The 27139-nt window shown below is 45.3% G+C and overlaps 2 protein-coding genes and 1 long non-coding RNA gene across 12 annotated transcripts in view; 2 read left to right on the top strand and 1 right to left on the bottom strand.

Annotated features, from left to right (window-relative positions):
* The window catches only part of LOC140276318 (uncharacterized), a 195955-nt gene extending 194581 nt beyond the window's left edge, over positions 1-1374 (bottom strand). Inside the window, exon 1 of the long non-coding RNA XR_011908974.1 lies at positions 1327-1374. This is a non-coding gene — a long non-coding RNA (uncharacterized lncRNA). The remainder of the gene's footprint in view (positions 1-1326) is intronic.
* Positions 1-20986, top strand: part of r3hdm1 (R3H domain containing 1) — a 367959-nt gene extending 346973 nt beyond the window's left edge. For 7 of the 10 annotated variants that reach the window (XM_072371105.1, XM_072370598.1, XM_072370962.1 and 4 more), the window contains 22 exons: positions 79-202; positions 2300-2378; positions 3999-4058; positions 4582-4722; positions 4912-5020; positions 5178-5273; positions 5535-5560; positions 5799-5852; positions 6226-6458; positions 8517-8783; positions 9177-9316; positions 9536-9664; positions 10216-10563; positions 10684-10810; positions 13633-13790; positions 14533-14666; positions 16137-16240; positions 18805-18977; positions 19535-19676; positions 19756-19853; positions 19938-20009; positions 20685-20986. In XM_072371105.1, the coding sequence (XP_072227206.1) occupies positions 79-202; positions 2300-2378; positions 3999-4058; positions 4582-4722; positions 4912-5020; positions 5178-5273; positions 5535-5560; positions 5799-5852; positions 6226-6458; positions 8517-8783; positions 9177-9316; positions 9536-9664; positions 10216-10563; positions 10684-10810; positions 13633-13790; positions 14533-14666; positions 16137-16240; positions 18805-18977; positions 19535-19676; positions 19756-19853; positions 19938-20009; positions 20685-20687 (2817 nt within the window). In that variant the 3' untranslated portion in view covers positions 20688-20986. Of the gene's footprint in view, positions 1-78; positions 203-2299; positions 2379-3998; positions 4059-4581; positions 4723-4911; positions 5021-5177; positions 5274-5534; positions 5561-5798; positions 5853-6225; positions 6459-8516; positions 8784-9176; positions 9317-9535; positions 9665-10215; positions 10564-10683; positions 10811-13632; positions 13791-14532; positions 14667-16136; positions 16241-18804; positions 18978-19534; positions 19677-19755; positions 19854-19937; positions 20010-20684 lie in introns of those variants that run through there. The other 3 variants (XM_072370822.1, XM_072371163.1, XM_072371236.1) reach the window with 3 other exon arrangements.
* Positions 20987-22043: 1057 nt separating this feature from the next.
* Positions 22044-25895, top strand: LOC140276152 (uncharacterized). The gene is made up of 3 exons (XM_072371239.1): positions 22044-22369; positions 23478-23572; positions 24399-25895. The coding sequence occupies exons 1-3, from the start codon at positions 22171-22173 to the stop codon at positions 25674-25676; spliced, it is 1572 nt and encodes a 523-aa protein (XP_072227340.1). The 5' UTR covers positions 22044-22170; the 3' UTR covers positions 25677-25895.
* Positions 25896-27139: the final 1244 nt, after the last annotated feature.

The following is a 27139-nucleotide window of genomic DNA, read 5'->3' on the forward strand; positions in this document are numbered from 1 at the left end:
GGCATCAGTGTGAACTATTTCAAATGCGTATAATCTGGATAGGTGGAGTTTTTCAGTTGTTTTTCACCCCCTGAACAGGATGGATTCCTTCCCCCACCCTTTGAAAACGAAGAACGTGGCGCAAGGGACCAAACTGAGAAAGAAGGCAGCTGCGACAAGGTGGACAAACCTGAGAAAGCGCAGAGAAAAATGCTGTCAAGAGGTGAGAAATGGGACCAAATCAAAGTGATCTGACATCAAATTTAGCTAAATTCTTTTCTGCTTCTCGTGTATTTTAACATCCATCCATCCATCCATGACCAGGACCAGGACCAGGACCTCCCCTGTGTACTTATGTTTTAGTGCCATTTCTGTGCTTGTTTTCATCACATTCTGCCAACAATGGGCTGAATTTAATTGCACTGAGTGGAGACAAAGAGCATAAATTAGGCCTAAAATCACCATGTTGGACTTTGGCCGTGGCAAAGCACTGCGTTCTGAGTTATAAACCTACATGAAAACCTGATGAGACGGATTTTAGACCATCGCTGTGACAGAAGCTGGAATATTTAAATTAACACCTCCGCTTTCTTTATGTCATGACACCTGGGGCCTCATTTATAAACATTACCAACACCCAAAAAGGGAGCTTGAACAGAATATATAATGGAGTAGAATAGTTCTTCACATACACATGTGTAATCTGTGATAATCATTGTGATGACAGTGTGTCAGTGGTGACACCGAAAGCTAAGTATTGAAATGAAGCCAAATGCTTTAATGATACTTATCAAACAATCTGTGTCACTCAGGCAAATTACAGCTTTCTAATAATTATATCCTGTGCCGTGTGGTGAGGAATATCCAGTCCTAAACATTTCTTTTTAGCTCAATGTCCTCCAGTTTGTCCAAAAGCACTTCTCTGTTTTAAATGATATCTCATTATGGGCTGATAATTGGCGTGATTCAGTTAATTGCAAAAAGCTCAAGGTGCGAAGCAATTACATGGATTCCCACAGGCGTATAAAGGTGTCTGCTTCCCTCTGTGGGCCAGCCTCCAATTATAGAAAGCAGACGCCACAGAGGGGCACGAGCTCTGGTGTCCCCTGACTGTGTCCCACTGATGCTTCCTGTCCTTTTTCTTGGTGAAGAGGAGCGTGTTTGCTTTTTGCCACCTTTGTTATCGGACCCGCGTTTCATTGCTTTAATCGTTCATCTGGCAATAATCACAATCTTTTCTCTTTCTTTCACATCAGCGGCACGATTAACCCACCCCACAGCCTTAATCCTCAGATATATAATCCCTTAAAGTGTTAAAGGGGAACTCCGGTATTTCTAAACCTATACCTTATTTCTGGCAGGAAATACGTTCATCTGCTCACAGAGAACAGTTTGGTGAAAGTCTGCGTCCTTCAGAAGATATTTAGATAACTGGAGATCCATATAACGGAGTGAACGGGGCTTAGAGGATGCAGCCTCTAAATAAGGCATTATCTGTCTTTATTTCACCAATACTTTAAGAAGAATGAATGAATGAATGTGTGCTATAGCTCTGTTAGCTCAGAGCTGCTGTTATGTGGCTACTTGCAGCTATAGGAGAGCTAACGGAGGGATTTCTACACAGGCACTCTACTGGGACCACTTCATCCACACGCCCCCCTGCTGCACAGTTTATTCACTCCGTGCTCTGTGACAGTCGGCTAACTTCACACAGAGTTTGCTGCTGATAGTTTTGTGCAACATGGCAGGATATTTATCAGATTTTGACAACATGAACAACGACTTTGAGTAAGATGGACGTTCTTACTGGAGTAAATAAACTGTGCTGCAGGGGGGCGTGTGGATGAAGTGGTCCCAGTAGAGTGCCTGTGTAGAAATCCCTCCGTTAGCTCTCCTATAGCTGCAAGTAGCCACATAACAGCAGCTATGAGCTAACAGAGCTATAGCACACGTTCATTCATTCATTCTTCTTAAAGTATTGGTGAAATAAAGACAGATAATGCCTTATTTAGAGGCTGCATCCTCTAAGCCCCGTTCACTCCTTATATGGATCTCCAGTTATCTAAATATCTTCTGAAGGAAGCCGACTTTCACCAAACTGTTCTCTGTGAGCAGATGAACGTATTTCATGCCAGAAATAAGGTCCAGGTTTAAAAATACCGCAGTTCCCCTTTAAATGGTCATACATTTTTTGAGCTAACATCCAATATGGTCAGTGGAAAACTCCAGCCATTATCCCAACAGATGGAGCTCAGCCTGTTCTAAAGTAACTGAAATGTGTTCATGTTGGTGATCAGGATGCGTTTTGTTATTTTCTCAGATTCCAGTCAAGACTACACAGATTCAACTGGCATAGACCTCCATGAATTCCTGGTCAACACACTGAAAGGCAATCCCAGGTAAGCTCAGCAGCGTAGGCGCTTAACTTTGACCTGTGCGGTGAAATATTGACCATCAGGAGCTCTACTGTCACAGTGAAATCAATTCATTTCAGTTGAAGTGCTGTGATGAGTGGGTTCACCTTTTACAGTTATACAGACAGAATTAACGATTCCAAATTGTTGTTATTGTTGCAGATGCAGCATTCAGTTTAGCTCCACAGCTGGGAAATAAAACCTAGTTTACATTATTCACATGTTCTGAAGCACAAGATCCTCACCTCAGATTTTAGCCAAAGTAAAGGAGGAAAGAATGTGAACAGGTGTTAAATTGCTTTATTGTCTGCTCCCAAACACATGAAAATAGGGAAAATACTTGCAGATGAGAAGGATTTTGCAGATAAACACACCACCACACACTTCTGCCGGGTCCTAACAGATAACCAAGAAGGATTTCAGTGGAAAAACTTACATCTTGCTTTATTCTGTGTGTCGTTTTGTTTGTATTTTTAAGAAAATTTCCTGCTTTCTGTCCTCAGTGGCCCAAATATATGTTTTAAATTAATGTTTAACAGCTTTAAGAACATTTGTGTTCAAGGCACTAGAATAAAATCTGTAATCCTGGACCGACCAGAGCAACATGGTGCTTATTTAGAATAAGTAAAGAATAAAGTTATCTTTAAAAAACTGGTAAACAAAACTTGATTTACATTTTTTAGAGATACTAGTTACTTCGGACTGACTTAAAAATGTGTTTAAAACAAGTTTTGCCTCTATTCTTTTCTCTTTTTGGATGAATAAATTGAATTTGGGTTTGAATTGCAGCCAAACTCAAGCCAAGACTCATTTTTAGCAGCTTTCTACAAACTTGAGTTTGTGTCTAAATTTTCAGGGACATAATCTTTCCTCGTTTTGAAACTGTTCCATAGAAAATGTGCAGATCTCCGATAGTGATAAAGAGCCCCTGAAAACTCAATTCAAAATGGATAATAGTGTCTTCTCTTTGGGGAAATTAATAGAAAATAAAGTTTAAGCTTAAAGGAACTCCAGTATTTTTAAACATAGACCTTATTTCTGGCATAAAATACATTAATCTACTCACCGAGAACAGTTTGGTGAAAATCTTTCGGAAGATATTTAGATAATTTAGATATTTCGATAGCTCTTTTATAGCTGCAAGTAGCCACATAACAGCAGCTATGAGCTAACAGAGCTATAGCACACGTTCATTCATTCATTCTTCTTAAAGTATTGGTGAAATAAAGACCGATAATGCCTTATTTAGAGGCTGCATCGTCTAAGCCCCGTTCACTCCGTTATATGGATCTCCAGTTATCTAAATATCTTCTGAAGGACGCCGACTTTCACCAAACTGTTCTCTGTGAGCAGATGAACGTATTTCATGCCAGAAATAAGGTTTAAAAATAAAATAGTTCCCCTTTAACTTGCCTGATTGGCTGCTACACAACAACGATCCTTCCATTTATAGACCGAAACTATGGTGAAACTTCACATTAAGGCAGATAAAAGTTGCTTCTTGTTTACAGTTAACGTATTAATACGATGTGAATAGTAATGATCTGAGATCTTTGATCATCTTTGATGAAAAATATCTTTAAAAATGTCCTTTTTTTTCTTCAGGGATCGAATCATGCTGCTGAAGCTGGAACAGGACATCTTGGATTTCATCAGCAATAATGAGTAAGACGTTCATTCAGTGCATTAAAGTGCTACATTTAACTGTTTGAGTCTGAGATGAAGAGCTTTGTGCACATTTCCAGGAAGTCAGACACATGCTTGCAGAGTTGATCATGATAAGGAGCCCAGTCCCAGTTTGGTGTCACACACTTAAGATGAACAGCTGTTGGTCAGCTGTCTGAGATGTGTCTGCCGCCCACTCTGGATGCGTGGCATCGTGTTCAGAACCCATCTCTGAGCTCACCATTTGCTCTGGTCACTTCATTTCTGTGCCGTCTCCTCAGAAGACACTTGGGAAATGTTCCATCTGGATCAGCATCGCTAATGAAGAGTCTAAAATTAACGAGCGCTTTGATTACCAGAAGCCACTTGAAACATTTCCAGAACAAACTTGAGAGCAGTTGCATGTTTTCTCAGTGGAAATTGGAACCGAACCGGCCGAGCAGATTGAGGTCGTAGCTTCTCTTGCCAGACTCCCACACGGCCAAGTTTAACCATTAACCCGACCTCCCTGTTGTCCCTGTAGAAGCCAGAAGAAGAAGTTCCCCCCCATGACGTCCTACCACAGGATGCTGTTGCACCGAGTGGCGGCCTACTTCGGCATGGACCACAATGTGGACCCCAGCGGGAAATCGGTGGTGATCAACAAAACCAGCAACACGAGAATGTGAGCCTGTTTTTCTTTTTTTAAGACGAGGATCACAGGATGCAGGCAGAGCTGCCGCTTCTTGATTGGTTGTGAGTTTTCTGCAGCTCGTTGCTTTCTGACGCCGCTGCTTGGTTAACATGTGTCGCTGTCAGCGTCTGCGTTGAATTAAGCCGCCACTAAAACTCGTGTGAATTCCCCCACCGACAGACCCGATCAGAAATTCTCGGAGCACATCAAGGATGACAGGGCGGACGACTTCCAGAAACGCTACATTCTCAAACGAGACAACTCCAGCTTTGATCGCGAAGACAGCACGGTAGATGTTTTTTTCTTTCTTCTTCTTCTTCTTTAAAATGTTCTTTTCTCCTCACCAAGCTGTCACTTTCTTTTCTGACACGTTCGTAAGAGTGGGACAATCTGGCGTCCCTGACGTAGCTGCTAAAGCAGAGTCTGTGTGTCTGTGTCTTTGCCAGATTCGAATGCGTTTGAAGGCTGACAAGAGGAGCAAATCGATGGAGGAGAGGGAGGAGGAGTACCAGCGAGCCAGAGAAAGGATTTTTGCACATGATGTGAGAGCTGTTTGTGTAGGCGGAGTGTGGGGGGGGCGCCATGTTTCACAAATCTTTGTCATGTCTATTCATTTGCAAATTCAGTAGATTTCTTTCTACCAGTTACTAATGTGTGAATCTATAGGCGAAATGCTCCCATTTGGAGTCTTATTTCTCCACAGTTTTATCCATCCAAGCACCTGATAAAACATCAACATTAATGTGGAAGCTTTCGAGATAAATGACCCTTTAACTGAGTGTAATTTTCCTTGTAACCCACAGGGAGATCACTTCATATTAGACAGAAGGTAAGCAGTAACATGAATCTCACAATCACGGTATCTACTATAGACGATGAATTGTCAGATAATTGGCGAAAGTAGAGCTGATTTCATCCTTTAAAGTGTTGCTAATAATCTCCACTTCCATAGTTTTCCTGTCGGAGCAGTAATTAGTCAGACCTGGCATGTTTGAAAATGGTAGATATCTCATTTTGTGGGCGCCTGTCTGTTCTCTAACCCCCCCCCCCCCCCTCTCTTCCTTCAGTGTGCAGGATGGAGACTCATGCATGAGCACTCAACAGAGGCGGCAAATGTTCAGGTGGGTCCGCCCCCGTCACGCATCCATCAGCTCCTCTGAGGCTGAGAAAACCTTTTGAATCGCCGTCTGTCTTAATCGGCTCGCTCAGGCGCACGAGCGCTGATCTGAGGATTTGTTTCTGCTGCTCGAGAAAGCTTCTGTCAAAGAAGATTTTCTGCCCAGACTTCCTCACGTCGGGCCAAAGCTGGAGCAGTTTTACTCCCCAAAATCTGAGAAATAATCACACAAACTACTGTTTTACAAGTGAAAATGATCAGATATTTACCGGCTGTATGTATTAAACTGTCCTTTTTAATTGTGCTTTATAGAAACGAGCCGTTATAACGGTGATTAAATGAGGAAAATTTAAAATAGCTGCTCTCTTGTCACCCAGGTTACGGGCCGGCCAATCTGGCGCCAGCAGGCAGAGCAGCTCGGAGACAGAAACGCTGCCACGACACGGCGAGCCTCGGCCGTGGAGCAGCACTGACAGTTCAGACAGCTCCAACCGCCTCGCTCCGCGGCCCGCCATCACCAAGGCCAGCAGCTTCAGCGGCATCTCCCCCGGCCTCGTCCGAGGGGACAGCACGGCGAGCAGCAAGAGCACCGGGAGACTGTCGAAAACAGGCAAGGGACTCGGTTAGACCATTAAAGCTGTATGGATACTGATTAACATGGGAGCTGCAGAATGATCCCACGCAGCATCGGTATTTGCATTCTGCTGAAGGTACAGGTGAATTCTGAATGCAGACTGAAGGATTTGTCACATTAACAGGTGTTTGTTCAATTTATTTACTCGCTCAAGTGACTTCTACCACTTGAGATGGGAAAAAAACTCAAATTAGAAGGTAAACAGGGGGCCAGGGAGAAGAGATTAGCACATTGAGCCTAAAGGAGAATCCTCTGGCATCCGAAGCAGCAGAGTTCTTGTCTGAACTAACAGTTGTTGTCCTGCAGTTGTTGACAGGTCTGTGGACCCTGTGGCTGGACAGCTGTCAGAAGTAATTACCATACAGCAGCCTGGTAACGGAAGAGGCTAAAAAAGTGTTGTAGCAGCAGAAGAATAAAAGCCAACAGTGAGGAGCCGCTGCATTATGTATGAGTGGAAGCTCAGGGAAGTGCATCCCTGAGATGAAGTTAGGGCTGCTCCTCAGCTGCAAGTGCTTACTCCACAAGATGGTATATTTGGGACTTGATTGGCTGAGATTAGATGCTCTGCATTGTTGGGCCGTTTGTTTTCTTTTTTATTACCAAAGAACGCAAAGGTAGAAGTTTTTAGGCGACTTCTGCTCACGCTGCCATCATTTCTGTTGACGTTTTCTTTTTCCTATTTTCCCCCATAACCTGTTTTTATTTGTTTCTTAATGGAAAGGGATCCGCGGGATCCCTGCCTGAGCAGTTTTTACATTGTTTTACGGAGCAGAGACATAAGAGAGACATTTGCTGCTGTGTTCCTTTGCTCTTGTCCTTCTCTGCGGCCGGAGAAGCTTCAGTTAAACACAGTCTCTGCGTCTAAAAACAGGAGCTTATTTAACACTGAGGTTATATCCAAAACTCCTGATCCACCTCTCAATTTTTTATATATTGCTGGGAAAACAGGAAATGGGTGCAGCAATTTATTTAAACATATTCAAACTTGAATGTAAAAACAGCAGAAACGGAGTTGGCACAAACCTAACGAGCTTTAAAGTGAATATCTGCTCTGAGCTCCTTTATTCTCCAACACAGCCTGAACCCTCTGAGACGAGCTTTCTGTCATTTCTTTAAGGAGTCTTCAGGAATAGTTCTCCAGGCTTCTTGAAGGACATCCCAAAGCTCTTCTTTGGATGTGGGCTGCCTTTTGTTCCGTTCTCTGTCAGATGATCCCACACTGCTTCAATAATGTTGAGGTCCGGGCTCTGGGGAGGATTCATCCCTCCATAAGAGCTGTTGCCACTGATTTTCAGTCCACTTCTTGTGTCGTTTGGCACAGCTCAGCCTTTTCTCCCTGTTTCCCTTCCTTAAGAACGGCTTCTTGACAGCCACCCTTCCATGGAGACCATTTCTGATGAGGCTTGGGCCAACAGTAGATGGATCAGCTGAAGGTCCAGATGCATCTCTCAGGTCCTGTCAGGTCACAGCTGGATTTTTTCCTCTTTCTTAAGGACATCACTTTCAGATCCTGTTCATCTGCTGTAGATAGTTTTTTAGGCCTGACACTTCTTCTTTTGTCCTCCACTTGTCCAGTTTCCTCAAATGTTTTAAGGACACACTGCACACCATGCTGAGATATGCCAAGTTTTCAGCTAATAGCTCTTTGGGAATCACCTTGTTGCTGCTTTCATCTTACTTGAATAGACAGAATTGTTTAAATATTTGTCTCCTCATCTGAAGTCCTGAATGCCAGACTGCATCCTCCCAGCAACAAAGGGAGGATGCAGTCACCATTTGTTAATTACACAGGCAGAGATCTATCAGAGAGAGCAGCGTCTTCATCAACAGTTGCCTAAAGAGGCCAGAATGTGATGCAGCCTGAAGAAAATATGCATTCTGCTTCATTATCGCCTCTGGCTCTTTCCACCCACATGAATACCTAACAAGCCAGAAGCAACACGTTAATGGTATCTTCAGTGTCTGTTTGAAAGTCTCTCTGGGAGCTTCATGGGGAGATGACACACAGATCTGCTTTGTTGTGCCTCTCCTCAGGTTCAGAGTCATGCAGCAGCGTCGGGTCCTCGTCCAGCTCGCTGTCCCGCCCCCAGCTGCCTCTCCCAGCCTCGGCCTCTTCCCGATCCAACATCCCCGGCGCTCCCTTAATGCACCCCGACACCAGAGGCCCCGGGCACCCTGAGATGACCAAGAGTGTCCCCTCGCAGCTGCCAGCATCAGCTCCCGATGCAACCAACTTTTATGTGTTGCCGCTAGAAGCCTCAGGGATTCCACCCGGCAGCGTTCTGGTCAATCCTCACACAGGTGGGTGAAACCCCAGCCCCTTCCTCCTGTGAGCTGCTTCACATCAAAGTAAATTTTACCACCTTGTAGCTTTCTGTTTCATGAAAATTCATGACTTTGGGACAGAATTCCAGCTTGGCCTGGGGCTGCACTCAGTTTGTCTGTCAAATTCTGAGTCAGACCACAGCTTGCTGATCAAGATGCAGTGAACAGATGGGGGAGATCTGTAAATATGCATCATGGACCGTGCGCACAGTTGTGCACTTTTGGTCTGCAAACTGAATCCTCAGAAGCTGCCAAGGTTGTTAGTTGCTGTTGACTCTGCCCACATGGTCCATATCTGGGTGTGTTCCTTTTGTGTTTGGCTGAGTTGTTTCCACTCGGATTATTAACACGATTTATTCAATTTAACAGGCAAGCCTTTCATACATCCCAATGGCAGCGCCGTGGTTTATAACCCGGCTGCCGGCAGGATCCCACAGCAGGGGAAAACCCAACCCCAGCCAATCCCTGCTGCGTCACAGCAGCAGCCAACCAATCACCTTCACTCCCAGGTTCGTATTTTTCATCTTTCTCCACCTGGACTCATTAAAACTGAACTCATGTGCAGATTGTAGTGCTTTTCCTAACTTTTTCTTAAACTCACTAACTAATTGGAGTGTTGCAATGGCTAAGCCCCTCCCAGAAATGGGGGCGGGGCTTAGCCGTTTTACTGCCGTCCTTTGTCCAGACTCATCTTCTTTGCCTCTGTCCATCTCTCCTTCCCTTCTCAGCCGATCTGTCCTCCTCTCCAGTCGTCCTCTGAGCCTGTCCACAACCCAACGGTTTCTTATCCTCTTCTTCCTCCTCCTTTTCCTCCTTCTCAGTTCCTGCCCATCTGTCCTAACCAACAATACACCGTGGTACAGACCTTCTTTCTTCCATTTTATTATTATTCTTCCCCCTCTGCTCCATCTCCTGTCAGACCTGAATCATTTAAAGCGTTTTTACGATCTTTAGTCATCAGATTTTATCAGGAAATGCTGTAATCTTTACGATAGGTTTAAGATTTACCTATAATTTCATTGTCCTCAGTCTACTTTTTCTGGAGAATTTGCTCAACAAGGTTTGAAACAGGCCTCATATTCCCCTCGATTGTTCAGGCTTTTTGGTGGAAAGGTGCATTTAAATCCAGATATGTAGATCATGCATCCGCTTAACCTCATTTTTGACCTGGTTTTAGTGAACGACATGCCTCTGTGGCTAATTATGCCTGCGGAAAGTTCCATTAATATTTAATTCATCACCAGATGTTAGCACTGAATAATCCATGACTAAAAGCACGACTTTTCCAACATGTCTGAAATGACCTGAACTGGTGATGCAGATGAGTCGCTGATCTGTCCCCGGTGGTTTTACTGTATCAAGCTTTGCTTTTTCACGTGAAGAATATAACACAAAACTGTGTCCGCAGCCTGAGGTCCTCAACGCCCAGTTCAGTCACATGACTCTGGCGCAGCAGCCAGCCAATGACAGCGGAGCTTCAGTTCCAGACAGCCGCCACTATCCCTCTGTGTACAACCACCATCCGTCGCAGGTGGTACTGCAGGGAGCTCCTCCGCAGCAGGTGACCAGCTACATGGTGGCAGGGCCATCAGGAGGACACCCGGGGATGCTGCAGGGTCAGCATATGCCGCTCCCAACCCCGGGCCCCAGCCACACATATCCCAGCTCCAACGCGGGCGCTGCTGCTTTTCCTGGAGCCGCACTCAACCAGCCGCTCCTGCAGCAGCACACCTACATCCAGCAGCCTGTCCAGCAGGTAGGATCCCTCACCATGACTCAGTGCTGCAGAAAACCAACTTTATGACTAACCACCAGCCCTCAGATGGCACCGCTGATGCACCCCAAAGTGATGCATTTGTTTTTCTTTTGTTCCCAGATGTCCGCATGCTACTGCTCTTCTGCTCATCACCCTCACTGCTCCAGCCAGCAGCAGCACTACCGGCCTGCTGTCAACCCGCTGTCCTATAACTGCCCCCCGAGCCAAACTCTGCCCCAGCAGCAAGGTACCAACACAGACTTCTGAGATAATTACTGAACTTGGTGTAACTTCTGACGTTACCGTTTGTTTTTTTTCAGCAGTTGAAAAGGGTTTTTGTACACAGAAACTAATTATTTCTTTTTCCCACACCACACGCTCCAAGGTGCAAACCACCCCGTGTTTAAACAGTCCCTTTGATTGAGATTAAATTCAGTTTAAAGTCGCACGCTTGGATGCCAAACAGCAGCAGGTTCCTCTTCTTTTCTCCCGTTTTCAGCACCACACCAAAGCTCCAAATTATTCACATCCAGCTTTGATTCAGTTGCACAGATCTGAAGGCAAATCAAAGGATGTTTTAATGAGTAAGATCCGCTGTCTGCCTTGGTTCGTGCTAAGAGAAAAGCTCAGCCTTGCTGCTTTATGAGTCCTACTCAGAGGACCTTAACTTTCCACTTTGAGCTCTTGGATAGCATTTGTTCGTTGCCATTGTTTCAGTTTCTCCACATGGGAGCTTCACCGGCGGCTCTGGTGAAGGACGAACACTCCTCCCTTCCTCTGCTCAGCGTTTGTTTATTTTCACGGGTTCAAATGTCTCCCCTGGAGTTTTCCACAAGATTATTCTCTTTCAGGTTCTTTCCTCCTTCTCTGCAGGAGTTGAGATTGTTGGCTCCCGCTCACTCGTGCCCGATGGTGTGTCACCACGGTGGAGACTTGTACCCGCACACTATGTCTCTCTAAGTGGCTGCGGCACTATTCTGTCATCTGTACGCTGCAAATGTGGCTTCCCTGCTGGGGAACCAGGGAATAGGCAGCGGACAAATGAAGCTGACCTACAAAGGCAAAGAACAGCAATTATTTCTCAGGGAAACAGCCAAAAAAGGCTGCAGAGCCTCATTTCCCCTGTTTTTACATTAATTAAAGACAGAGCGTGTAAAGGTGAAGATAATGCAGCGCGTGTTGCACTCCTGATAAATAGATTATCCATGGAAATTCGCCCGCAGAGCAGCTTGTTTCTGCTCACTTGCATCAGCCACCTCCTCCTCGGGGCTGTGGCTCTCGTCATGGTCACTGAGGAGCTTTTTTCGCACCTTTCAGACCACATTAAAGCTTTGTAAAATGTTAGCATGCAGTGAATAAATGAAACCAGAGCTTCTCTGATTCCTGCTGCTTCTGCTAATGGAAACAAACTATCAGTGATACAGAAGCGTAAGAAATGCTGTAGATGCTTACAGATGCCAGCAGTTTTCAAAAGATACTTGGAAGGCAGTGTAAGGTGAGGCGAAACCATTAGACACAGGCAGGGAGTTTTATCCCCACAAATGTGACTGAGATATATTGTACTGTGCTGATAAATATCTTTTAAAGTGCTCTGCAGTGATGGATCTCCAGTCTTTTTTTAAAATTATTGTTTGTTTTAGCAGCCTGTCACAAAGACACATCATTTGTTCCCATTTCTTTAGTTGCATCTATGAAAAACAGCAAAGAAAACACAGTTTGACAGACAGAAAATAGGATTTCTGCAGCAACAAGGTGATTCCAAAGAGCTATTAGCTGAAAACTTGGCATATCTCAGCATGGTGTGCAGTGTGTCCTTAAAACATTTGAGGAAACTGGACAAGTGGAGGACAAAAGAAGAAGTGTCAGGCCTAAAAAACTATCTACAGCAGATGAACAGGATCTGAAAGTGATGTCCTTAAGAAAGAGGAAAAAATCCAGCTGTGACCTGACAGGACCTGAGAGATGCATCTGGACCTTCAGCTGATCCATCTACTGTTGGCCCAAGCCTCATCAGAAATGGGCTCCATGGAAGGGTGGCTGTCAAGAAGCCATTCTGAGGTTTTTCCACCAATAAGAACGACGCGTTTGGAGCCTGAGAGGCGGGATGCGGGGCCGGGACGCTGTCTGAGAGGCCTCTATGAATCTCACAGTGAACCGGTCTCTTTTTCAGCCCCTCACTTCTCACCTGCAGGGAGACTGTCAAACTTTCACTGTGTGCAGCTGGTCGGGGATGAAAGATGGAGTTTGTATTGAAGGCAAAGACTCCGCTGCTCATTATTTGGGTCTGAAGGAAGTGAAGAAGTCGGACGCCTCCCTCCTCTGCTGCCTGCAGGAATGGAATAAAACAGACTGCGTTTGATACGGTGGTCATTTCATGCTTGGTTAGTGAGTGAAGGTGGGAGGAGAGGATGGATAAAAATAGCCCTGCCTGTCCGTTTCCTGGTGCACTTCTTTCATTGTCTAGTTGTACTTTTCTCCCAGAGCGGCGGACTGTAAAGACACCTTCACAAAAGGACGTCCTCTCCTTTTGTCACTTCCATTACCGTGTGTGTGTCACTGGGGAGAGTATTTTCAAATGTCTCTTTTTGTCACCTTGACATTTAAGTGTCTGATTTACCCCCCCGCCTCCGGTGAGGAAAGCCACCGCCATTTTAGCCCCCGCGTGTGACTTTGCATCGACTTCTGTGTGTCGCTGTCTTCGGCCGACTCCAAATGGGTTTTTAATAAGCACCTTTTTGAAATGAGACGTCTCGTTGAAGTGAAAGTTTTTCCTTTTTTTCTTTATTCCCTGCAGAGGATCGACTCGGCTGCTCAGATTGCAGGTTCAGGCTGAATCAAATATATTGACTTTCTCATTTATTCCAAACATGCTCGGCTCACTCAGCCTCTCTTCTCACCCGACTGCATCCTCGCTGTTCTTTGTTGTGTTTTATTGAGTAAATATCCATTCGGAGTCGATGACCAGGTCTCTGTAAGAATGCTGATTCTTATTACTGGAAGTGTTCTTCATTATGATAATCGTCTGTTTTCATTGGGTCACGCTGCTGTGCCTTTCTCCTTTCGCCTCAGTACACCAAGCCGTGATGCCAAACCCAGCGTCCAGCTACCAGACCGTTGTGGGCATGCAGCCAGCATCCAGCCTCGCTCTCACTGGCAACCAGCAAAGCAATATGGCCAACCAGATGCAAGGCATGATGGTCCAGTACCCTCCAATGCAGTCGTATCAGGTAGTTCCAAGATCAAATGCCTCTGTGAGCGTCAAATTAACACCAGCTTTGCCAGGAGGAGAAACTGCATCCAGTTCTCGCTCTTAATAGACTTTAGACTTTAAAGTTCTGATGCTGGTCTATAAAGCTCTGAATGGACCAAAATACATCAGTGACCTCCTGACCCACTATGAACCTCCCAGACCCCTCAGGTCATCTGGATCCGGTTCTTTATCAGTTCCCAGAGTCAGAACCAGACCTGGAGAAGCTGCATTCAGCTTCTATGCTCCACATGTCTGGAACAAACTCCCAGAAAGCCTCAGATCAGCTGAAACTCTCAGTATTTAAGTCCAGGTTGAAGCTGCATCTATTTTCAGCTGCATTTGAATAAGCTTGAGTTTCAAAACGGAATCATGTTTTAACTCCTGATTTTATCTTTCATATATATATAATTTTTTCTGATTTTATCTATTGTTCTTATTTCCTTCTTTTGTTTAAATTCTAAATCCTGCTTTTTATTTCTTCTGTTTTAATGTCTCTGTGAAGCACTTTGAATCACCTTGTTGTTGAATTGTTCCACTCAAACAAACTTGCCTTGCCTTGATTAAATGTGCAGCGCTCGAGATCATCGTTGTTCTCAAAGGAGGCCGTTTGTGGCTTTTCATTCAAAGTGAAGAGAGCTTCTTCAAAGGCAAAGTTTGCACTTGATACTCGTGCAGAACAGCCGTGCTGTTTGATTAGAAAAAGGCTCTTGTTTGTGCAGCAGGTTTCTGTTCCGCAGCAGACGTACCAGCAGCCAGTGCTGGTGTCCTGCCAGCCAGGACAGGGCGCAGTGGCTGTCGCTGGCGTGCAGCCCTGCTACAATCTGCTCCCCCCCAACCAGCACACCACCATGAGGTACGGCTCCACCACATGTTCTTTGATGCAGTTTTAGTACGATTCAAAACCACAACTGAGGGAAGAAGAAGGAGGAGGTCAGACCAGATGTTTATCACAGGCTGAGTGATGGTCCTCAGCCTGCCAGAGAAGAAACTCTTTGTCTTTCTGCAGGAATCCGATCATCACACTTAATTTCAGTCCTGTTTAATATTTGCGTAAAAACTGCGGCGATTATCCAGACGGTTTCCTACGTAATTATGACAATTACGGCCCAGCCCATGTTGGATTAATGAGGCTCGGTTGCAGAATAAATCAGGGAGTGTAAATCCATTTAATTCCAAGTGTTGTTTTCACCGTTTTCCTTCTCAGTTTAACTCGCTTAAACTGAGCGGCACAAGCCTGTAAATAACAGAACGAGGCCCGTTTGGGTCCATTCAGATATTTATTAAACACGAGCAATTATGACACGGAAAATAAACTTTCAGATAAATAAGCAGGGAACCAAAAACGTGTTTATGCTAATTTTCATTTTAAATACATGCATATATATTTTAAACACTGTTCCCATCTGTTCTCTGATTTAAAAATGACACCAAACAGAACACCTGGGCTGTTCTGGGCCTTCTGTTTGCACCGTTTCCAGCTTCAGCTTCGTGTTTTCAGTCATTTTAGAGCGTCAGAAAATGTTTCACATCAGCGCTTTAATACTGGAGGAACTGCTCTGACAAAACCTCTCAGCTAATGTTCCTGGTTTTTATTTTAAAGTCATTTTTCTCCCTCCTGGAAGTGCCTCTTATTCCTAGACCTCTCAGGTCTGATGAGTGGGTCCCCGGAGCTCCTGAGCGCTCGGGTCATCTTTGTTCACCGGTGGGGGAGGGAAAAACATGCAGGTATTATCAGTTTTTCTGCAGAACTGGGTCCTCAAAGCGCTCCAGCCACTTCCCGCCGTCGCTCTGCTGCTGTGGAGTGGCGTGCAGCGCCTCTCATTATAGCTGATTGATAGAACTAGTTCACAGAAAGCAAAACATGTAATTAGTTCCTACCTCCACAGACCCAATCAATCTGGATACTGGTGAGTGGAGCACTGCAGGGACTGTTGTGGGGAATCGTGACAAACATGAACGCAGTCATCACCTGCTGGAGAACAATGCAGAGACGCCCACATGAGCGGAGGTCACTTCCTCATTGTCCCAGCTGCAGAATGGGGCTGCTTTAGTAGGCCAGGCGCTGTGGAGATGATTTATGCGGCAGCATTCGAACGGCTCAGCCTTCTCCCACGAGGCCCGACTGTCCACCTGCAGCCCGATTTTTCACCAGCTGGAGACGAGTCCCTGCAGGCGGGTTCCTTACGGCGCGGGGCGCCTCGTTTCCAGATGGCCTCAGAGTTAAATTTCAGATTTAATACCAAACTACAGCGCTCAGATCTCTCCGCTCCTGAACGTTCAAAGATGAAAGCATTTGGTTTATTTTCTGTGTCTTCATTCGCAGTTCAACTGTCAGTTTCCTGCCCGCCCCGATGATGGAGCAGCTCCAGTTTTCTCAGACGCCATCCCCCTGCATCTCCCAGCAACACCCGGGCCAGCAGTACACAGGTACAGCTGCATTCTGACATTAGCCGCCCTGGAGATTCCCCATCACTGCCAGCTCTGACATTTTTTTATTTTTCCCATCTCTCAGTGTCAATAACTGGAGAATAAATTCCTCCGCAGCCACAACGCCGCACTCCATCATGAAATAACCGTCCCTGGGCTTACTTTGCCTTTGAATGTGCATCAACCTGTAATTAGATTTACACTCCAGCTTTTAAAAATGAAAAACAGAGGCAGGGCGGAGGCGGCTCTCTGGAGGGTGGATAACTTAAAATGGCGGTTACCCTGACGCCAGGTTGGTCCAAATGCAGATTGCTGCTCCAGATGAGGCTCTGATTTAGCTGCATTAACACATATTATCTCATGGTTTGATGTCAGGATATTTAGCATTGAAGATGAGAATTTTTGCTTTAATCCGAAATATTCTCCCTTATTTCAGGAAACATTAAAGATGTGCATGTAGAGTAGAATAAGTGCTTGTAGATGTGAACCACTTCACCATCTACACAAGTTAAAACAACATTTGGAAGCCAGATTTAAGCCCAACTTGGTTTTGCTGCCAGGATTGATTGTTAAAGTAGGAAAGAATTCTACTTTCAGCTGATTTTTCACCTTACGAAAAGGCTGATTAGATATAAAGTCAGACAACAAGGTTTGTCAGCAACAAGCTGAGCCCCGGGCTGCTTTCATCATCTCCGTATTGGTACCAACTTATCGACCTCGTCCCTGTAGTTTTTCAGTAAAGCAGCTCGTGTCGCCACATGTTGGACAAACTGTAGCTAAATCCGGTTTAAATGTGTCATCTGTGATTCCAAACAGCTGCATTTCCTCTGTCCAGCTGAGCTGCAGCTGGTTTCCACACATCAGCCCCCCCCCCCATCTGTAATTCAGACCAAAGAGAGGCAGCTTAGGCTCGACTGGCCTCTCACACATTTAGCCTCTGCTGCTACCTTCCCTTTAAAAGGTGATTTAATACATTTATAGAATCAGTGGCTGACGGTTAATGCCGACTTTTAATTGTTTCACTTCTCATTTCTAAATAAGCGTAAATAAGAACGGCTTCATGAGGAATTCGGTGAGGATTTCTTCCTCATTAAGGAAGCTTTGGTCCTTCGGTGTTTCATATAGTCTATAAATCATCAGCATCAAGAGACCTAAACTGAGAAAAGCTGCAGAGAAAAGCTGCTCAACACAACTCTGCAGACCCTCCACACACCATGCTAATGAATCAGTGAAGGTGTGTTCAGTCAGAGGCTTCCTCAGCACCGCTGCTATCAGGCTGATACAGACGGTACTTCCTGCCAGCGCCTCACTCACAGTCTGTTTGCTTCTAAGTGGAAAGTGCACATACTCCAGTGTTATATATGTAAAGATTTATGTGGCATGAAGTCATTTCGCCGACGCTTTTATCCAAAGCAGCTCCCAACATCCAGTCTTCTTGATGTGGAGCGGCTCCAGGACGGAGGTGTTTTCTGAGGAGATGGAAAGTGAAGCAGCTCATTCCAACACATTGTTGTGTCTCACGATGTCAGGGGATGGTTTTGTAGCTCAGGGATGGATTAATGTTCAAATTGGGGAATAGACTGACGGTGAAGACGCAGCCCGACTGCATCATTTTTCTCTAAATGTCACATCAGTTAACATGTAGGATGAGCTTTTAACCAAAAACAGTCGTGATGCAGTTCTTTTTGTGCATTTTGTGGCTTCTTGCTCACTTTTGGATACATGACTTCTCACTGCCCCCTTGTGGACAGTTTGTGCTGCAGAATAAATAATTTAATTAATTATCCGCTTCTTCTTCTTCTTCTTCTTTTTTTTTGTTCGTCAGCAGCTGATGGAGAAACTAAAGATTAAACCTGAAAAACTAGACTTTAATTCTGCATCTTTCCACCTTTATCTTGTATCTTGAGTGGCTGTCCAGAGGCCTTGGAGGGCCAGTCTCCTTACTAATGACCTTTATTATTCATGTCTGATTATTATGGGAGTGCAGCGAAGGGAGCCATCATTTCCAGCCCGTCAGTAATGAGGTCAGATGAAGGTCTCGCTACGGCCTCACCTACAGCGTGACCAGCAAACACTTTTAATTGGCAAGACTGCGACCGGGAATAATCAGCAGATTAAGTCCAAATATCCATCGTCCTTGTTACTGTTGTAAGGAATTATTTCATAAATCAACTGTGGCGCCGGCTGAGCAAAGTTTACTAAATGACTTCCTCCCCGTGTGAGCTGAGAGTAAACAACTATTAATTAAATGGAAATTCATATTATGTTTTGAGTTTGTTCGTGAGCCGCATTCATGTGTAATGAGATAATTGGATCTCCTGGATCATGGCAGAGATTTTGGAGGAAAAAGAGAGTTATTTCTGCTACCAAGGCATCATTATCAAGACACTTAAGAGCCGCAGCAAGCTGTGTTTTTACTGATGAGGTGTGGAGCTGAACAAAAGTGCTCCAGATGCATTTATTTGGGAACATTAACCAATTTAAATGGGAAAAAACAACAACATTTTGTGTCCACCTGATTGTCTCTCGTCAACAATCACACCCAGCGGTTTGTGTGCATGCAGGGTTGTTGCAGCCCAGCGGCGGCATGGTGATGCTGCAGATGACGGCGCCGCCCTGCCAGCAGCTCCGCGCCCCCTCCCCCTCCCAGAGGAAACAGCCCGGCCACAAACACTCGGGCCCGGAGCAGCGCGGCCGCAGGCCCGCCGAACTCGGCCCGCCTCCAGACACCTCCCAGGTACAAACGCTGCCCGACCGCGTCCCACAGCAGCGCGGACGCCACGTTCTGCGCATTCATCACCTCTCACGCCGCCGTCCTGGTTTTGACATTTAATTAGCTCGGCCCGTTTTGACGTGACAGCAGCAAGTTCTAAGTGATTTTTTTTAAATTGTGAACGCGAGGCCGCCGTTCGGCTCTCAAGAAAAGTTAAGGTGGTCACAAGAAAGCAATTTAAAAGCTAATTTAGTTTGGTGGCGTTAGCCTGGCGGTGATTTCAGAATTGTCGCCTTGAGCCAGACTCAAGCCTTCCTGCCGTTTCTGGCAGGTTAAACGCCGGCGTAAATAGACTCTGCAAATGAAGCCGGCGCTGGTGAAACCTACAAATGAGAAGAAAATAGTCCTTAGCGTTGGGGCGTAATGGGGCATTAGTGGCACTAATGTGGCTGCGACGCTACATTAAAGCAACGACTCGAACAGCAGAATTACTTTGTGAAGAGAGTTGTTTTGTTTTTGAATGAAATTGTTTGTGTTCCTCCCCGTTTGCTCTCTCTACCCTGTTGGCGTGTTGTGTGTAGAGCAGCCTGCCTTCGTCTCCGGCGCTCACTCCCTCGCCGTGCCTGCCGCCCAGCATCAAGGGCCTCCCGCCAGGCATCTCGCCCATGCCTGTCCTGTCCCACCACCCGCAGCTCCCTACAGCTTTCTGCCACAGTGGACAAGGTCTGAGACGAAAGTCCAGCTGGAGTCGCTCTGCAGCTCCGGGTTTCTGTGTAAATAACTGTGTTGTGGTTCTGTCCAGGTGAGGCACACTACTCTCTCCTGGGCCAGCCTCTGCAGTACAAACCCTCCATCAGACCTCCGCTGATCCACACTGCACACATGGTGACCAAACACCAGGTACGGCACGCCGCTGCTGGTGAGTCTTACTCAGAGATTATCTCTCAAATCCAGCTCGAATCCATCCATCCCGTGTCTCCACAGGGTCCTCTGGGAGTTTGGCGAGGCGGTCATGGGAGGAAGGCCAGCAGGAAGCCTTTGTCTTCAGATCTCAGTGTAGGTGAAGCAGGTGAAAGGAAGTCCAGAGGGAGGCTGGAGCCCAGTAGACCTCGTTCTGGCCACGATTTGACTGCTTTTTCAGTATAATGAAGCATTTTTCAGCTTTAAAACCACTTCTGGCTTTAAATGTCAGATGTGGAAACTCCAGCTGCTGTGTTGCCAATTTAGCAGATCAAGTGAACTAACATAACCTTTTCATCATCAGATTATTGCGGCGCTCCGTAGTTGTGGAAAAAGCGTGTGTTTGGGCCTGTAAGCAGAATAAATTACAGACGAGGCAGAACTCGCACCTGGCAGTGGAACCTGCCGCCCCGGCAGTGTTGTGCCGACAGAAATGTGCTGATTATTATTTCAAGTATCGCTCCTTATTTTTTTGCACTTGCCGAGATTATTCTCCATTATTCAGGCGCTCGTGTCAACAGTTCCACCGGGACGATCTGCTGGGAGGGGCTCAGCCTCTTTCTTAGAGAAACTCGGATGTAACAACAAAGTAAGGCTTTTCCATCCGTGGTAAGGTTCCACCGTCCTTCCAGCTCGAAGCTTTTAAAGCTGACAGCAGCGGTTTATCTCAGCCTCCCGATGGCGCGGGTCTGATTTTCCTCCTCCTCACCCGTGACAGTTGTTTTATTTACTGGCTTCAGTGCTCACAGAGCTGTCTGTGTGTGTCTGCAGTGAGCAGCAGATCCTGGACTCGACACATCCTCCGGAGGGGATCAGCTGCACTGACTCCCACCGGCTCCTGGCACAGCTCTGCAAAGGGGGCAGATTGATCCAGCGGCTGTCGGACCATCAGCCCCGGTTGTGCAACACGACCAGAGACGCTCCCGGCGGACACCTGGCCTCATCACACCCCATCTTTGCCATGCTCCCCTCCAGACACACCACCCACATGGGCCCCAGGCCCCCTTTAAACTCAGAACTAGCACCAGACACAAAGGGGGGCTCTGTGACTCGAACGAGGCCGGCTCATAGCTGCTAAGATCTCGGTTCATTTTGAACGCACTCTCCACCACCTGCCTCTGCTGCCTCGGTCTGGTCTGTCTGCCAGATTCTGTCCAAATCAAAGTATCAAACGTTTGAAGAATGAATGTTCACTTTTATTTTGTTCTGGTTCATTTTATCTCTTTTTTTTTAGTCCTGGCCAACAGGTCTGTGTAGAGTGGAAGCTGGAGAGCTCAACCCAAACCCTGTCTGTTCCAGCATTAAAAGTGTGGACGGCTTCAGGATTTATTTGAGATACTTGGGTCTCCACTGTGGTTAAAAACGATTGCAGGTGTGGGAGTGCACCGCATCGAGCAAAAAACACACAACACACTTGTTTCTGGTTCAACAAATCTTTTGCCCTCATTTGCAAATTAAAACACAGAATTGCATTTCAGTTGAGCTTTCATATCAAAGCAAGTGTTTTAGGTTCTGTTCCTCTGAAGAAGAGGTCCATCAGCTGGATCGCAGGCTCATGAAACCGTGTTAATGTCACACCACAAACAACACGCTGCAGCAGCAGCACTCCTACTATGTGAGCCTGTACAATAACAAACACTGAATGAATAATGGATATACTACCTGAATTATTTAAAGACACCGTTTAACACAGTGAATGTTGCATTTGCACTGAAATGATAATCAAGATGGAGTTTTGATTGGTATCAGACAGGGCCTGGATTTTCTTTTATTATTACCCCTCATACCTGTTTGTTGCACTCGGCCAGGCCACTTTGTTTTATATATTAAATTAAAATGTTTATATGCACAAGAAAAATGCAATTGAGTCTGTCACTCTTGTCTTCATTTGTTTGTTCGGACTTCTGTGGGGCTTTTCCTCCCTTTTTTGTTTCTTTTTGTTCTTTGTTTGAACCTAATAAATGTTTGCACCACACGTGTTGACAACTTTTTCACAAAATGAGCCGTTAGCATCGAGACATTTTACTGGAGCAACATGTTGAATTAAACATCTTTTTTTTTATAAGACCTCCGTTCAGTTGCGGGTAATTTAACAGAGACACCTAGTGGACAATTGTTTCTGGTACAATATTCTACAAGCAGAGCGAAAGTGAAACTTAAACGTAGCTGTGTTTGTAGCAACGGTGTCCTCTGCGTGGCGGGATAAAAGCGGTGACCGTTAGTAGCCGTTGGTAACCGTTAGCCGCCGTTAGCTGTGATGGAGGCCGCCTGCCTGGACAGCCGCAGGACGGTGGTTGTGTCCGGGGTGCCCAACGTGTTGTCGGTCAGCAGAATGATCGACAAGTTGACCATTCACTTCCAGAGCAGCCGGAGGAGCGGTGGAGGGGATGTGGAGGTGGTGAAATATCCGAGCAACATGGACGGTGTCGCGTTCGTCACTTTTGACAAAGCTCAAGGTAAATGGTTGCGGCTCCAGAGAGTTTTTGTGTATCAGCAGCGACACATTACAGATTATCTCATGTCAAACACCTGAGGGTAGAAGGTGGGCCTCCTGTTTCACAGCAGGCTGAGTCTATTAGTTATCAAAAAGTTTTGGTTAGATAGATGGGTCATAAAGACACCAAGAAACGGCCTGAAACCCAAAATAACCACATAGATGCATCAGATTACTTTAAAGAGTCAAAAGCAACCTCAAATATTTGCATAACTACCAACAGAAGACTCAAAGCTACTACTACGAAATATGAATATATATATATATATATATATATATATAACAGCCAATAAGACACTAAAATACCACAATTAAACACAATGTGACAAGAAAAACACCCACATGGATAACTGAGGGAACAATAAAGAGACAACAACAACCACCATGAGCTGTAAAACAGCGACTGACACTTAAAGCGATCAAAATTACCACAAAGAGACGAAAAAAGGGCTTCTGAGGTAGATATTTTTGTCCAAATTGTCTCTCATAGTCGTTCAAACAGTCAGACACCAACATCTCAACATAGTTTTATCTAGTAATCTGAAAAAATAACAAAGTCAAGCTCAATATGAACTAATCTGTCAGTTTAGAAACTGTTATTTAATCAGCTGGAGAAGTTTTTTGGTGTTATATCCTTGTGCTTCCCCTTAAGACATAAAAGAAGTGCTTTAACTAATAACCAGAGTCTAAATTAATTTAAATATACTTGGACTTCCAAACGTCAGGTCATCTTAAAAGGGATTTTAAGGCTTCTTTTCTGTATTGTTTCCCATTTAATTTTCTATAAACAGCCCCATTAATACATAAACTGAGTATTTAAGGACCTTCCCACTGTTTGTTCTCCAATTCTTTGAGATATTTTCGACCTCGTGCTTTAATTGGTCTCCATGGGAACCATTTCTACACGGTTCTGTTTATTTAAAGGAGATGTTGCTTGGCCCATCTGGTGAGTGGTTTAGTCTGTCCTGTCCTGGCAGCTGACAGCAGACGGCTGGGTGATGAGGAGAGTTGGGCTAACATGAGGCACCGTGATAGCGGGACCATAACAGGACCATTTTAACTCTTGGCAGATGCAGAGAGGGTGGTGAGGAAGGAGCAGCAGATCATGGGGGATGACGAGTTTCCTGAAGACTACAGGCTCACTGTGTTCCCCTTCAGCAGAGACGTGAGTATGGACTTGGGTTTGGTTTTAAGGTAGCCCATCAAAGAGTAAACACTGATTTATTTGGATAAAAGGTTACATTGCAGCCAACAGCCAAGCTTACAATAAACACAGAGTTTATCTCAGGGTTCCTCTCATACATTCCTGGTGTTTTGGCTTTATTCTGAAGCTTTTAACCTCTATTTACTGCACAAGTTCAGCCAGTGTCAGCTTGGCAGCTGTTTGCAATAGTATAATAGAGTATAATAACTAGGGAACCTGTCTGTGAGTAGTAACTTTAGCAGTACTAACGACAGTATAGTGCTGCTATTTAGCACAGCTAGCTTAGCTTTGCACTAGCTGTTAGCCAAAAAGTCAACACCTAATGCTTTAAAAGTGAATTAAAGTCACATACCTCTGATTTGGGCCAGTTTTTCCTCCTCCACCTTCCTTCCTTCGCTTTCTAAAAGCAGCACCTGATGGCTTGGGTGCCCTTTTCATAATAAAAGATGAAAAAAAAACTTTGCTAAAAGTAACACGACAGCATCCTTGTTTATTATCTGAAGAAGCTGGGATGCGCTGCCCCTCCCCCGCCTCACGCTCCTCCAGCGTCAGGTTCAGGGCGTTCAGCCGGTCAGCTGACAGATATTTCATATTGAGCTTTTCTGTTCTTTTTATTATTTATTTAAAAGAAAAAATTGAAGGATGGGTTGAAATTTATGATTCGAATCTTCCAGCATAATCTTTATTTTTTTTCACTTTGAGAATTCTATTTTTGCGCCCCTCCAGCAGATGGTCGCCTATTTCCAGAGCCGGCCCTGCCTGATTTAGATGTGCTTTCGTGTTGCAGGTGTTTTTTTATGTCCCCAGTGCCACTTTGGATCTCTCTGCATTCGGCACCAATCAAGCTTCTCTGATCGAGAGCCTGCAGTCAGCCCACAGATCAATACGGTTCCGATCTTTGCCCGAGCAAAAAGTTTCCATCGAGGGCCCTTTCTCTGCCGTCAAATCCCTGAGACAGGACCTCATCCAAAGAGCCAGCCGTCTTAAACTCTCAGCCCAAAGCCCTTCGATAACTCATCTCGGTTCTGTTGGTTCTGCACGCTGCAGCAGTTCTAAAGTCCAGCAGGAACCAGCGAGCTCCAGCGGCTTATCGGCATCACAGCAGAGCACAGGTGAGCCCAGAGAGGTCCAAAGCCTGCTCTGGGAAGCAAAAACTCAAAAGGATTGCTTAAGGCGACACTTTTCTGACGAGAGCTTTGCCGGAGGGAGCTTTTTGGACACGGGCAGCATTGAAGAAGAGGAGGAACCGAAAGCTCAGAGCAGGCGGGAAGTGTCCACAAAATACAGAACAGAGCGAACACAAACCAACCTCAGACACGTGGTCGGGGAGGAAGTCAGTGCAGGTATTCTCCCCTCCTTCTCAGGCCTGAAACTGCCCCCTGCAGGGGAGATTTCTGCAAAACAGCAAAGAGAAGACGGTTTTCTAGAAAAGCACAGCAGGATGTCAGCTGCCAAAGGAGAGACTCATTCGGGCACTGATGACCCGAAGAACTGGAGCAGCTTCAGCTCTGAGTTCCCTCAGACTGGACTGGGAGACGCCTCAGCTTTCTCTGAGAGCTGGACCAAAGACTCAGATTCAGAGGACACGTGGGCCGACTTGTACACATTCAGATACATTGAAAAGCTGGACAAGAACGAGTTGGACAAATGCTTGAAGGGTGTTGACATGTCCGCCGAGTGCGTTAAAGGAAGTGGACTCGTGCGGATTTCGCTGACTGAGAAGCAGCCCCGTAAAGCGGGCTCCAGGATCCTCGAGGTCGCCCTGGAAGACCTCAAGACTTTGATGGAGTTTTGGCAGTCGATTCTAAGAGTTCATGAGATCTTTTACAACAAGGCCGAGTGGCCTGATAAGCAGAAACTGAGTCAGATCTGCGACCAGGAGAACTCTCTGTTCCTCAACGTTCTTTATGTGTTGGAGGATTCCTGCATCAAAGTCATCGGCCCCTCTCTAGATAGTCATCTGTTCTATTCAAGAGTGGAAGACAAGATGATGAAACTCAAAGACTTTCGCGTGAATAGCAGAGAAAGTAGCAGGAGGTTAAAAGAAAAGTTGTTTTATCAGTGACCACAAGGTGGTGCAGTTGAGCCTTTTTATGGTTTTATAGTTGCAGAATAATAGTGTTCAGTTAACATTGTTGTTTTACTTAGTTAAAGCACAGAAATACTTGGTATTATGTCGTCATTTATCTGCCAGACAAGTCAGAATAATTAGATTTTAAAAGGAATTATGGTGCAACAGTTTGCTTTCTTTTGTTTCTGCATGGATCAATCATTAAACCTTTAAACAGCAAATGTAAATGTAATTTATTTCTACAGCCCTTTACAACAATCCATTTCGGTACCAAAGTGCTTTAGAGCAGAAAATAATAAGTACAAAACAATAAAATAACAGTAAAATTGAATAAGATAATATAAAAGTGTCACCATACTACTGGGTATTAAAAGCCATCTGAAATAAGTAGGTTTTTAGCCTAGATTTAAAGAGGCTCAGGTCAGAAATAAGACGCATCACAAACCAAATAGATTAAGATCAGATTTATTTGTCATGCGTACACCTGGAATTAATCCTCTGCTTTTAACCCATCCAGGTTGGCACCTGTTGACACACGGTTAACCCCCCCACTTCTCATTAAAAGCAACTCAGAATGACAGATGTCAGCCTGTCTCGTGTCATCAGATCACTTTTCAGCGGCTGCTTTGGGTTGAATTTGATTCAACTCGATAAACTGACTGTTTCGATGTCTTTTGGTGAGAAATAATTTTGATTTGAGGCATTTTATGGGTTTTTGGGCCTTACTTCTGAGCAAGATCGGGCTTAAAAAGTTTGATCTTGCACATTAAAGTTCATTACTGTGGGAGAAGGTAGGGGTTGTTTGACTGCTGGCTCCAACACTGAACAGCAGGGGGCAGTATTACACTTTCCTCCACATTATGAACCGTTCAAAATTAGAGACTGAAGCTGCTCTGGCTCCGCACAGTGAAGCCTTTATGGAGGCTGGGTTTGGCAAGCAGGGAGCAGATTGGAGGACAAATTATGTCGGATGGATGTCCCATTACACACACACCCAGGTTGTTGCATTTCATCTGATAGAATCGTGTTTTGGGTGCTTTTGTTATTTAGGACGGCGTTATTCAGTTAAGCTCACTCAGCAGGCACAGTAATTGATTTATTATGTTAAAAAAACCAACACAAAAACAATCGCACATCTCCCTGACTCACTAGGACTTGTTACCATAGGAACGTAACCGAGGAGGCTGGAGAGCTGCAGCAATAGGCGTCGTTAGAGGAAGCTCTCGAATACAATGAAAACATCCAGAAGGAGGGTGGTATCACAATTTGAGCAGAAGAACCCTTCACCAAAGACGAGCAGAGGAGGGGGCGCTGCCTCTTCACACCCAGGCCTCTCTGCTGTCCCTCTGATAGCTCATCTTGAACCATTAGCCATTATCTGGGAGCCGGAGTTATTGTGCGAGTAGAAACGAGGGTCAACAAGCAGAAAGCATGGATTATCTCTCCTGAGATGTCCC

Source organism: Leuresthes tenuis, unplaced genomic scaffold (genome assembly GCF_036924035.1).
Source record: "Leuresthes tenuis unplaced genomic scaffold, fLeuTen1.0.hap1 SCAF_1, whole genome shotgun sequence".
NCBI lineage: Eukaryota > Metazoa > Chordata > Actinopteri > Atheriniformes > Atherinopsidae > Leuresthes > Leuresthes tenuis.